Genomic DNA, 13,288 nt, shown 5'->3' with positions numbered 1-13,288 from the left:
AAAAATGTAATCATTTAATCATTTTCATAAGGCCATACCTTTTTAAAAACACTTTTAATTCCAATAATTGCGGTTTTTTTTTTATTATTCAGAATAAAGAAATTATTATAAATAAAAGCTTATAAGCTTTTCTAAGACTGTATGGTCATTATTAATTTTTAATCAGATGGGAACGCAATACTTTAAAATTTTTTTTTTTTTTTTTATTATAAATCTTAAATTAAGTCAACGTTTGTTGAATCAAAAGTTGTGGTTGAAAAGACCGTATGGGTATTTACAGTTCTACCTATAAAATCCCATAAATTATAATAGAAAATTATTCAGCTTTGAATTTATTATGGCAGTGCAACATTCCATTGTTTATTTCTATAAAGTATGAGAATTATATGATTAGTGATTCTTTTTCAATGGTATTAACTTTTCAATTGAAGTTAACCCTTCGTTGGTCGCGCTATGAGCGAATCGCCGCCTAAAAACTATTCCACCTATAGAGACTCGCTATAGTGCGAGCGGGAAACTAAAAAACACGCGACCAACGAAGGGTTAAGGCGCCGGTGGAAGGGGTAAGGTATTTCTGAGAACAACACAAATCATAAGAGCTCCACGACACGTTGCCTGCAGTCACGTTGCATCAGTTGTTTCTTGACCGGTAATCCGTCAACATGTTCTATTAGTGTGCTTATTATTGCGTGTTTTATTAACCAGTGTATTATTTCAAGTTTTTCTACATTTTGATAAGCATAAAAATTTTACAAAGATTTTTTCTAAAATATAGAAAACTAAATTCTACCGAAGAAATTTAAATAACAGTAAAAAACTGTTGTAAAAAGTAAGTATTAATTGTATTTAACAGGCGAGACCATCTTTTTCTCGCTTTGCTCTCACGGAGTTCAACGAAACTATCTCTGTCGCACTCCCAACAGCAGATCAATTGCAGTTTCGATTGGTTTCACGAAACGAATGAAATTTTTGAAAAAAACGCTTTGTGGTGAAATAGTTTATTAAATTATCTATTATCTCTAAAAACGTTTTTTCAAAATTTCCATTCGTTTCGCTAAACCGATTGAAACTGCAATCACTGGTCTCGCCTGTTAAGAAAATCCTAATTTCATTTAATTTGTTTTCTATTATAATTTTTGAAACATGCAATTAGATATTGATCATTTGTTTTTATGAATAATCTTAAAAAAACTATTGTACTATTTTTTGATATTGAGTAATAATGGTGAAAAAATGAAGAAACATCGCGATAGAAAAACATAAAATTTATCTTAACGAGCTTACTCTTAAAAACCAATACGATACATTAAAAAATTGTGTTTTATATATCTGACAGTTCCAGCATAACATTTTTTTATAATTAAAAAATCTTCAATTATTGTTCAAGTTTGTCAGTGTATAGGCTGTTAAAATTCATTTTAGACATTGTAGAAAAATTTTTCAATCCAGATTGTGTAGTAAAAAATTTAAACATTTTGAACATCCATTAATAACTGAATAAATTTTTATGTATATTATTTGCTTACAGTTAAACTAATAATTTTATTGTTGATTAGTATTGAAGTTTAAAAGAAAATTTTTATTTGTGATTTTGTACTTATTCGAACTACTTTTGTGATCGATTGGATCGTATCGGAATTTTCAGTTTGACTAGTAGAATCTAGTAGTTCCTATTAGATAATTATTGGCTGTATGTATAAGTTTTTTTTTTCATGATTTTAGATGATGTTTAAATTAGTAATTACTGATAAAAGTTCAAATATTCAATAAAAATGAGCTATAAAATTATTAAAAATTTGATTTTATTTGTCGATACAAAAATACTAAACATATATATATATATATATATATATATATATATATATATATATTAGGGTGTGCCAAAAAAAGACGATATTTTTTTTTTTCACTCTTAGCCCAAAATATGATAGGATATGTCTAAACAAAAATTCTGTCAAAAGGCCAGCTCTTAATTTCAATTTTAAGAGCTCCTTCATCGAACTTTAAGTTTTCCCATATAAATAACATGGAAAGTACGGTTTTAAACAGTATTTTACCCTGCAAGCTGTGAAGAAAATTTTTTTTGATAAAATGAATGATTGGACCTTTTTAAGCATTAAATTTCTGAGAAAAAATTTCATTGAGTCATAAATCAATCGTCATTATTTAAGTTTTTACGGATCTTTGAAATTTGAATTTTTTGAAAATTTTACGTTTTTTGCATTTAACAGCCAAACTATTGGAGATAGAAAAAAAAAATTAAATAGCAATTTTGTAGTTCGTTTGATGCTCTATAACAAAGTTCTTAACAATTTTTTTGCATAATCAATAACAAAAAAGCTACAGACCTACAAAGTTTTGTTTTTATTATTTTTCACTTTTTTCAATTGAACTATCGATGATATAGAACAAAAAATTTAGTATAAATTTTTTAGTATATCAAATTTGCAACAAAATTGTATAGGTGAGATTTTTCGTATTATTGATGGTTAAAAGTTACAGGCTCAACAAATTCTATTTTTATGATTTTTCATCTATATCATGTAGTATATCAATAATATATATAAAAAATTAATAAGAAATATAAAGTACATTCAATTTTTTACAAATTTATGCTTGGTAAACTTTATATACTGTCTGCAGTTCCTAGATCAAAAATTGTTTACTAAAATCCAGTAAGAATCAGAAGAACTACAATAAGAATTTGTGAAATAGAACCCTCCTTCAAGTTGTTTACTATGACTAGATTATTATAATTATGGTTTATGATGAAATATACACGATTAGATTAAATAATGATGATAATAAATTTATAATTACTTTGCAAATAAAACAGATAAAAAAGTTTTTTATAGTTTTGATTATATATTTAGACTCTAAAGAAATATGTTTCCTTTTCAATATCAATTAATCGCAATTTAACCTCTCCGTTTAAAAACTCAACATTTCAAAATACTATTTTTTGTCTCTCGTTCAAGCAGTTATTGATGAAAGTACCGCCTTTCAAATATCACTAAAAAATTAAAAAAATTCATTTGCTCCTTTAGACTTTTGACTAGTAGTCGAATTTAACTAATACTGAACACTGACATGAGATTTAATACTAGATCATAGTGGTTTTTTCAGATAACAAATGACTATTCGTTGTAATGTATAATTTGATCGTAATTTTTGAAATAATTTTCTAAAACTTAATGAACATTTTTATATTCCAGAAAAAGCATGACAGAGATGATTATAAAGAGCTTTTGGAATTAGTGTTAATATTCTTAGGTGGTACTCCGAAAAACGGGATCAAATTTAGAGCTCCAGGACCAAATCATCATGCAAGATGGATGGCTAAGGCTCTATATGTTTTAAAAATCTTCATTTTTAAAAAACAGTTTAAAGTCAATGCAACTGAAGTAAATGGACTGAGATATGTCTGCTTATTTCTAGTTAATTTCTACACGGTTTCATGGTTTAATGCACCTTCTGCGATAAAGTCATCCTATCAAGATTTGAATCTGATCAAAAATCTTTATGAATTCCGTTCTGTCCATAAAAAAATGTCTGAAGCAGCAACGGTGACATTTTCAAGACACTTATGGTACTTGTCAGAAGAGTTGGTCGGGTTAGCTTTGTTTGATGACAGAGTTTCCTTACATGCTAAGAGACAAACCGTAACTGCAATAAAAACGCGAGAAAGTAATGCTTCGAATTCAAAAAAATTTATCCTCAAAGACGTAAGCTTATTATTATCGAAAAACATCGAAGATTTTGCTAGTAAGCAATCTCTATTTTTGTTTGAGCAGTATCAATTACCGTATCAATTTATGGACAAGGATCCAGAGCTCTGGGCATTTGATCAAGATTATCTACATTGCAAATCTGTGTTTTCAGACTTAAAAGTTGTCAACGATCTCGCTGAAAGAGGTGTTGCATTAATCCAGGACTACAACAACTGCTTAACGAGAAATGAAGAACAAAAACAATATTTATTGCAAGTTGTCGAAGAACACAGAAAAAAATTTCCTTACGTTACCAAAAATAAAATTGTAGCTACTTATTCAAAGAAATAAAAAAAAAATTTAACTACACGATTGAAACTATGATAATCGTTTTTGTCTGTTATTTTTATTAAGTGATTATAAATTTATTATCATCATTATTTAATCTAATCGTGTAAATTTTATCATGAACCAAAATTATAATAATCTAGTCATAGTAATCAACTTGAAGGAGGGTTCTATTTCACAAATTCTTATTGTAGTTTTTCTGATTCTTACTGGAATTTAGTAAACAATTTTTGATCTAGGAATCTCAATCTTGCTGATTAAAAAATTAACCATTTGTCTCGATAATCACTCAATTTGTATTCATTGAATATTTCTTTAACGCAAAACATTACTGAAGTAACAATAATATTGTAACGATATTGAACTGCAGACAGTATATAAAGTTTACCAAGCATAAATTTGTAAAAAATTGAATGTACTTTATATTTCTTATTAATTTTTTATATATATTATTGATATACTACATGATATAGATGAAAAATCATAAAAATAGAATTTGTTGAGCCTGTAACTTTTAACCATCAATAATACGAAAAATCTCACCTATACAATTTTGTTGCAAATTTGATATACTAAAAAATTTATACTAAATTTTTTGTTCTATATCATCGATAGTTCAATTGAAAAAGTGAAAAATAATAAAAACAAAACTTTGTAGGTCTGTAGCTTTTTTGTTATTGATTATACAAAAAAATTGTTAAGAACTTTGTTATAGAGCATCAAACGAACTACAAAATTGCTATTTAATTTTTTTTTCTATCTCCAATAGTTTGGCTGTTAAATGCAAAAAACGTAAAATTTTCAAAAAATTCAAATTTCAAAGATCCGTAAAAACTTAAATAATGACGATTGATTTATGACTCAATGAAATTTTTTCTCAGAAATTTAATGCTTAAAAAGGTCCAATCATTCATTTTATCAAAAAAAATTTTCTTCACAGCTTGCAGGGTAAAATACTGTTTAAGACCGTACTTTCCATGTTATTTATGTGGGAAAACTTAAAGTTCGATGAAGGAGCTCTTAAAATTGGAATTAAGAGATGGCCTTTTGACAGAATTTTTGTTTAGACATATCCTATCATATTTTGGGCTAAGAGTGAAAAAAAAAAAAAAAATATCGTCTTTTGGCACACCCTAATATATATATATATATATATATATATATATGTATATATTTTTTTCATAGGAAAAATATGAAATTAATTCGTTATATTCACATTAAAATTTTAGATATTTTCAAATTTTTTCCAATAATCAAGGTTTACTATTATATTCTAGTTGATAAAGGACGAGAGACGAGATGTTTGCCTACATAAAATTGATAGCTGAAAATAAATTTGATACGATTCCGTTCACCTTGATACACAACTATGACAAAATTCCGTTGCCACCGAATAAAAACAAGCAATATTTTGTTCATTATAAGAATGAGGAACCAAAATTAGCTGTGCTCATTTATGTTGAAGGTATTTATTCTTTTCTTAATTTATTGTGTACTATTCAAAGTCTCATTTAAGTATATTTATCATCTGCAGGCTTGTAAAACGTCATAATATTTATGTGTCAAATATTTCTTAAATGGATAAAACTTATTTCTATAATATTTATTACCCACGATAATTTCAATGTTTTTAATATACATTACACGTAATCAATTATCATTCTGAAATCTCGTTTTAATAAAAAACGATTTTCAAATAGATTTTGCAACTGATGAATCTATATCCTTTAAAGATATTTTTTATTTTCTGTTACTCATTACGGCATCTAATAATATCATTGATATAAGAATATTACTCGATAATTTTAAATGATTTAATTATGTACTATTTTCCGATTTTTGATATTATAATTTTGCTAATTTAATGTATGTCCATTATCGAATCAATTGACTGATGTATTCATGGTATTCATGCTCTTCTAGAAACAATTACGGAGTTAGAGAAGCTAATTGCAAGCAGAAGGACTATAGTTCCAACTCTTCGAAATCTGGAAACAGCTTCAGAGATGAGCGATAATAATGAAAGTAACTCAAAACCAAAAGTTACTTTAAACTTTAAAATAAATCCAGCTGTCAACCAGCAATTAGAGCAGTTAAGGACTAAGTTAGCGGTAAGTTTTTTAAAAGAATCATTATTTTGAAATTAATACTACAATTTTCATAAGCATACTGTGAAAATAATTAAATGAATCAAAAAATTGGGATTGTTTACCTTTAAAAAAATTAAAATATCAATTTTATTAATTTCATTTGCGTAATTATATATTTAAAATTAAAGAAAAAATGATAAAAATCAAAAGGTTTATTATGAGTTTACACAACTTGGTCAAATTAATCAGTCATGTGTGGTTTTATTTTTCCGTAGAAATTAGAGTAATGAAAAGTATGTTGAAGAATATTTATTATTTTGTTACTGCTAATGTAAAATCTGTCTAAATGCACTTACCAAATCTCGAAAGTTACGTGTAGTTTGTTTTATAAATTACAGTAGAGAATCCTTTAAAAAATTTTAAATATTCAAACATCAAGAATTAGTTTGATTATTATTCTTTGACATAACTATGAATCGAAGTTGATCGATACAATTTTTCAAATATAATGCTAATTAATAATCTAAATTTTTGTAGATTCACTGTGGGCAAAATGTTTGGATTACAGTCCAAAATTATAACAATGCGAAAGCTGCAGCTGGAACTGATGCTATATTTGTTAAAAATATAGCTGTTGATATATTTACTCGAGAAGTATTGAAAAGTAGCAGCGTAACCGGAAAAATGAGCAATAGAACTAAAGCTCCTGCAAAACCGAAACTAGATCCGCTTAAAATGCTTGCTGTGCGAGGTGAGTAAATTTTATATAAACATTAAAAGCGAATTTCCTCCAAGTTTATAAAATGTTCTTACAGATATTTACAGATATTATTTGAAAGAACATAGACAATTATCGGAAGATGAAATAAATGCTAGGATTGACGATTATACAGATTATATACGGGTTAAAATTTCTGATTTAGAGAGACCAAAAAAATCAACACGCAGTGGTAAGAATTAATAAATTTTTTTTCATGATATTGATATATTAGTGTAGTAGTTTGTTAGATGAATACGAGGTCCAAACATTTTTGTGGCATAAAATTTTAGTCCTTTCAAGTTTTAAAATCATTATCCCAATATTTTCATTTTTCAAAGAGTCTGACTTTTGGATTTTCTATCATCTGTTACAGAAGGAAGTGATAAAAAAGAAGATGAAAAAAATAAAACTAGAAATAATGCACCTGCCTTAAAGAAAAAAACAGATGAAAGCTCCAGTGAGGGTACGTCTTTTAGTGAGAGCAGTACCGATTCGGAAGAAGAAAGTGCGGATTCAGAGAGTAAAAGTAGTGGCGATGAACGTACATTAAATTGAAATTTTTTTATCTGTTTAAAACTTTTGAAATAACTTAATCTATACTTGTTCTTAAATAAATATTAATAATATCACAGCTTACCATTGTAACTAATAAATGTTAGTAAAAAAAAATTTCATGCTAAGCACACATATCATTAAAGATAAATTTTAATAAATAAATAAATTTTAATACCTTAAAAAGTGACTGTATTTTTAAAGATAAGAATATTAAGTATAAAAAAAATAGGGAAAGAAATAGATTTTCTTGGAATCACTATTTCTAAAAATTTATTTTTTTTCGGATCTATTTTCAGATTATCTGACAGAATTTGGCATACTGTCAAGATGGACAATGTATCTATAACTTATAAATTCTTATAAGCATTCTATTTCCAAATTACATTAAAAATTTATTAAAATATTACTAATTTGTGCTAATAGATTCGTATAAGCAATATTAGTTTTTTTCTAGTGAACTTCGCATAAAAAACTATAAAAACAACGAACAGAACTAATTGTAATTACTGTTTGCGAACAATACGCGAATGGAAAAAAAAATATATTAGGATCAACCTCATACAATCTAATCGTTTTTGAATTCGTATTGTCTAATTAAATTTGACATACTCTGTCAAGATGGACAATGTATCTTTAACTTATAAATTCTTATAGGCATTATATTTCCAAATTACATTAAAAATTTATTAAAATATTACTAATTTGTGCTAATAGATTCGTATAAGCAATATTAGTTTTTTTCTAGTGAACTTCGCATAAAAAACTATAAAAACAACGAACCGAACTAATTGTAATTACTGTTTGCGAACAATACGCGAATGAAAAAAAAATATATTAGGATCAACCTCATACAATCTAATCGTTTTCGGATTCGGATTATCTGTTTGAATTCGGCATACCGTCAAGATGGACAATGTATCTTTAACTGATAAATTCTCATAGACATCATTATGTCTGTACCAGTTATTACTTGATGAAAACAATACATTGGAACTTTTCCAGACAATCTTTTGTTATATTTTTTTATTAGTTTTCCCGATGTGAAAAACTGAACAATTTACTGATTTAATCTTATTAAATTTATCCGTAAATTCTAGTATTAAAATTTGAACTAATAATCAAAGAAAAATGCTGATACAATCCAATTTATTGAATATGAACCAGATAAAATCCAATGAAATCATAGTTTTCCTGTCAATCTGTATGTATTCGAAATTGCTGTTTCAAAAACACAATAGTTTATGATTACATCCCATCGAATATCGTTTTTTTATTTGAATCTATCAGACTTTTTCCACAGGGACATGAACAGGCATGGACAGGTCTGATCAGGTCTGAGCATATTTAATACTTCAGACATGAACAGGCTTGATCAGATCTGATCAGGTCTGAGCGTATTTAATGCTTCAGACATGAACAGGGATGAACAGGCTTGAGCAGGCATGAACAGGCTTGATCAGGTCTGATCAGGTCTGAGCGTATTCAACACTCCAGACATGAACAGGCATGGACAGGTCTGATCAGATCTGATCAGGTCTGAGCATATTTAACGGTTCAGACATGAACAGTAGGGTGTTTCAAAAAAAGACGAATTTTTTTTTTTTCTTTTGGTGTCTAAAAATTGATAGTATACCTAAAAACAAAAATTTTGGCGCCCATGTGAGCTCTTAATATCAATAGTAAGATTTGCCTGTATCCATTTCTTTATTTTCCATTTAAATAACACGGGAAAAATTTTTTTAATTTTTTAATTTTTATTACTTTGGAACGGTTCATCGTAACAACAATCTGAAAAATGATATTAGTAGGAAATTTTACGCTCTACAAAAAACGTTTGAAGACCAAAGTTCCTCAGATTAACGGCTTCAAAGATATCCGCGGTCAAAGATAACACTAATAAAAAATTTCAAATATTTTCCAATAAAATTACAAAAAAAATATCACATGCTATATTTTTATTATTTTTTATGTTAAATTACTTTAATTCCGTTAACCTGAGACTGTAAACTTTTGTTTTTACTAATTAATTCAATACTTAACTCACGAAATGCACTAATATATAAATATAAACGTTAAAAATGTCACATAAATGATTTTTTGGTCTTTCTTATAACAAATTTATTTTATATTTTATAAAATTTATAAATTTTTGTAAGAGGAAAATGTAAAGTTCCTTATTACACAAACTCACCAAACACTCATCATTGCATATTATTCAAAATAATATGAAAATTCTGTAAATACGTTAAATCAATTAAATCTACTATAAAACTTGATCAAATGTTTTTTATTTTAAAAATATCAACAGAGCTTTATTTAGCTCTGTCGGTACAGAGTATTATACTCATTTAATTTGAGTGTTGTAGCTGATAAGCTCTGTGTTGGTAAGCCTGGTTGTTCGGTACTAACTTCATTTAGTTGCTTTGCTCTCAACGCTCTCAACAGAAATGGTGCGTGTGTATTAGTAGAAAAGGCTCTTAGTAGAAAACTGTTGTACTTGCCATGCCGACACCATATTTTTGAAATTGTTCTTCGAAGTGCATTTGAAGTATACTGGCCTGCTTCGTCTGGCCCAAACGTTCCAATTTATCAGAGATTTAAAAAGAAGTGGGATGAAATTGACCAATCAAACTTTACGGCTGGTATTTGTGACAAAAAAGTTTTGGAAGTAATAACACCAATCAAAGATGAGATTTTGAAATTCGTTAATAATCAAATAGAAGTAAAATTTTTTAATCCAGCGCTGAAGAATTATTAACTGATGTTAAAGTGGAAAAGAAAAATGTATAAAGTTCAGTATAATTGAGGAGCTGATTTTCAAAAGGGTATCTTTTCATATTTTAAAATACCAGTTTTCTGAACTTTTAAATACTAATTACTTTTGAGAATTATGAACATTTATAAATGAAAATCGAATTGCAGCTTCATAACCGATTGCACTTTATAGCTAAATTAAAAAGTTCAATACAAATATTTATAATTGAAGATAACTAGTTTTTGTCTCGATTAATCAAAAATCAAAAGATACCCTTTTTGAAAATAAGCTCCTCAATTATCAATTTTACTCTGATTAATTAACTTGCCGTCGTGATTAAAAATATTGAAAATCAGTTTCACATGACTGTTATACTTTTTAATCATCTTTAACGATTAAAATTGCGTTTGTAAAATATTTTACAACTTTTACCTCACATCAGTTAATAATAATTAGTCTTCTCAACTTTGAAATTGCGATATAATCAATTTCATTTTGACTTATAACTTTTTTTGTAGATGGATCATTGTCAAGACGATTACCGTGAACTTCTGGAATTATCATTAATATTTTTGGGTACTACTACCACAAATATTACATTTAAGCATCCTGGAGCGGTCCATCATGCAAGGTGGATGGCTAAAGCAATATATAGTTTAAAAATTTTTTTATTCAGAAATGAATTTCATCTTACTAAATCGGAAATAGATGGATTACGAGAACTTTGTTTATTTATCATAATATTCTATTTAAAAGCTTGGTTCACTGCGCCGTGTGCTATAACAGCACCTAATAATGATTTAACTTTGATAAAAGAATTAATTTCATATGAAAGATTTAATAATAGTCTTTCACAGACATGCTCACAAAAATTAGCCGATCACTTGTGGTATTTAAACAACGAGCTGTCTGTTTTATCTCTCTTTGATAAAAATGTTTCAGTTGGAACAAAAAAAAGAATAGTTCATGCTCTTAAAACTGTAAAGCCAATGAAACTACAACAAATCGCTTTTATAATAGATAAGAAAAATTTAGAGTCATTATTAAATAAAGATCTTAGTCAATTTATGTCTATGAGATCGATTAATATATTTGAATCGTTTGATTTGTCGTATGAGTTCATTGATGAGGATGTTACTTTGTGGCCTCAGAATCCGAATTTCTTAGAAAACTTGGAGTATTTCGGGAAACTTCAAGTTGTGAATGATGTAGCAGAACGCGGCGTGGCATTGATAGAGCAGTATAATCGATGCTTAACGAAAGATGAAGAACAGCTTCAATATTTGTTGCAAGTAGTGACAGAACATAGAAAACAATATCCTAATTGCAATAAAAGTAATTTTATAAAACTGTAATATTTTCAAGTTGAAAAATTGTTGTAACAAGTTGTAAATATAGTTTTTTGTTATAAAGAATTAATTGTTCAATTAAATTTCTTAATATTTAGTAAAAGAAATAAATTTGTTATAAAAGAGACCAAAAAATCATTTATAAGATATTTTTAACGTTTATATTTATATATTAGTGCATTTCGTGAGTTAAGTATTGAATTAATTAGTAAAAAAAAGTTTACAGTCTCAGGTTAACGGAATTGAAGTAATTTAACATAAAAATAATAAAAATATAGCATATGATATTTTTTTTGTAGTTTTATTGGAAAATATTATAAATTTTTTATTAGTGTTATCTTTGACCGCGGATATCTTTGAAGCCGTTAATCTGAGGAACTTTGGTCTTCAGACGTTTTTTGTAGAGCGTAAAATTTCCTATAAATATCATTTTTCAGATTGTTGTTACGATGAACCGTTCCAAAGTAATAAAAATTAAAAAATTAAAAAAAATTTTTCCCGTGTTATTTAAATGGAAAATAAAGAAATGGATACAGGCAAATCTTACTATTGATATTAAGAGCTCACATGGGCGCCAAAATTTTTGTTTTTAGGTATACTATCAATTTTTAGACACCAAAAGAAAAAAAAAAAAATTCGTCTTTTTTTGAAACACCCTAATGAACAGGCACGGACAGGTCTGATCAGGCCTGATCATACATGAACAGGCCTGATCAGGTCGGATTTCAGGCCTGATCAGATATGAACAGGTCTGATTAGTCCTGATCATTTTTTCCCGGGTAGTGAATATCTCAAAACGTTTTCTTACTACAGCGAAACGGATCGTGATTATCACTATCCACGACGCGTTCAGCGCCACCACACATAACCAAGTCTGAAATTTACGAGTTTATTTATTTACAATTTTGGTGATGAAATAGCGATAATTGCACCAATTTATATTAACAGCGATATGGACAATTGGGTTGTTGATAAATTACTCGAGTGGAATCTTGAAAAATTCGTGTCGTTTTTTGAAGGTCTAGTAAAGAAATAAATCTTCTTATGTTAACTGTGTTAATGCTGTGTCCGTGGTTATTGTATATAATTCTACTGCGTTGATAAAGAAAAACAATGAACATTATATATAGTATTAAATAAATAACATTTGTGTTTTCATAAAAGGTTTTTTTAGCATAAATAATTTGATCCCATACTACTTTACGCAAAAATATGTTATTTTTTCTATAAAGTACATGGAGTAATAAAGAAGTAAAAATTCCATTAAAAAATATTTTTCTTATGATAAGAATAATTGCGTATTTTTAATGAATATATCAATAATACAAATTTCTAGGCTAATATTTTTTAAAATAAAAAAAAAAGTCACATAAAATAAATTCCAACTGCTGTCAGTCATTATTTAAACATTTTTAAACCTAACCTAATTCTTGACTGTCATATAAACTACACAAAAATTTTAAACTAATCAAGCTATTCAAGGAATTCGTATTTATGTTTATAACAATAATATACGAAAAAACTAAAAAAAAAATAATCTGCAATAACATATAATTAACATTTAATCAAAAACAACTAATAATCATCTATAAACCATAGCAATATAGACATTCGATATCCGAATCCATGCCCTCGCGACCCTATGGTCACTCTGGAATCACTCTGGAACCAGCGTCAGAGTGGAAACAGTTTGAAAATATATTGGTTCCAGTATGTTTCCA

The 13,288-nt window shown here is 27.4% G+C and overlaps 1 protein-coding gene across 1 annotated transcript; it reads left to right on the top strand.

Annotated features, from left to right (window-relative positions):
• Nucleotides 1-784: 784 nt before the first annotated feature.
• LOC123268730 lies at nucleotides 785-7,588 on the top strand. The gene is made up of 6 exons (XM_044734072.1): nucleotides 785-829; nucleotides 5,336-5,523; nucleotides 5,982-6,169; nucleotides 6,686-6,899; nucleotides 6,964-7,098; nucleotides 7,282-7,588. The coding sequence occupies exons 2-6, from the start codon at nucleotides 5,358-5,360 to the stop codon at nucleotides 7,461-7,463; spliced, it is 885 nt and encodes a 294-aa protein (XP_044590007.1). The 5' UTR covers nucleotides 785-829; nucleotides 5,336-5,357; the 3' UTR covers nucleotides 7,464-7,588.
• Nucleotides 7,589-13,288: the final 5,700 nt, after the last annotated feature.

This window comes from Cotesia glomerata, linkage group LG7 (genome assembly GCF_020080835.1).
Source record: "Cotesia glomerata isolate CgM1 linkage group LG7, MPM_Cglom_v2.3, whole genome shotgun sequence".
Lineage (NCBI taxonomy): Eukaryota > Metazoa > Arthropoda > Insecta > Hymenoptera > Braconidae > Cotesia > Cotesia glomerata.
The sequence above is the reverse complement of the archived record's forward strand: the minus strand, read 5'-3'. Positions and strand labels throughout refer to the sequence as shown.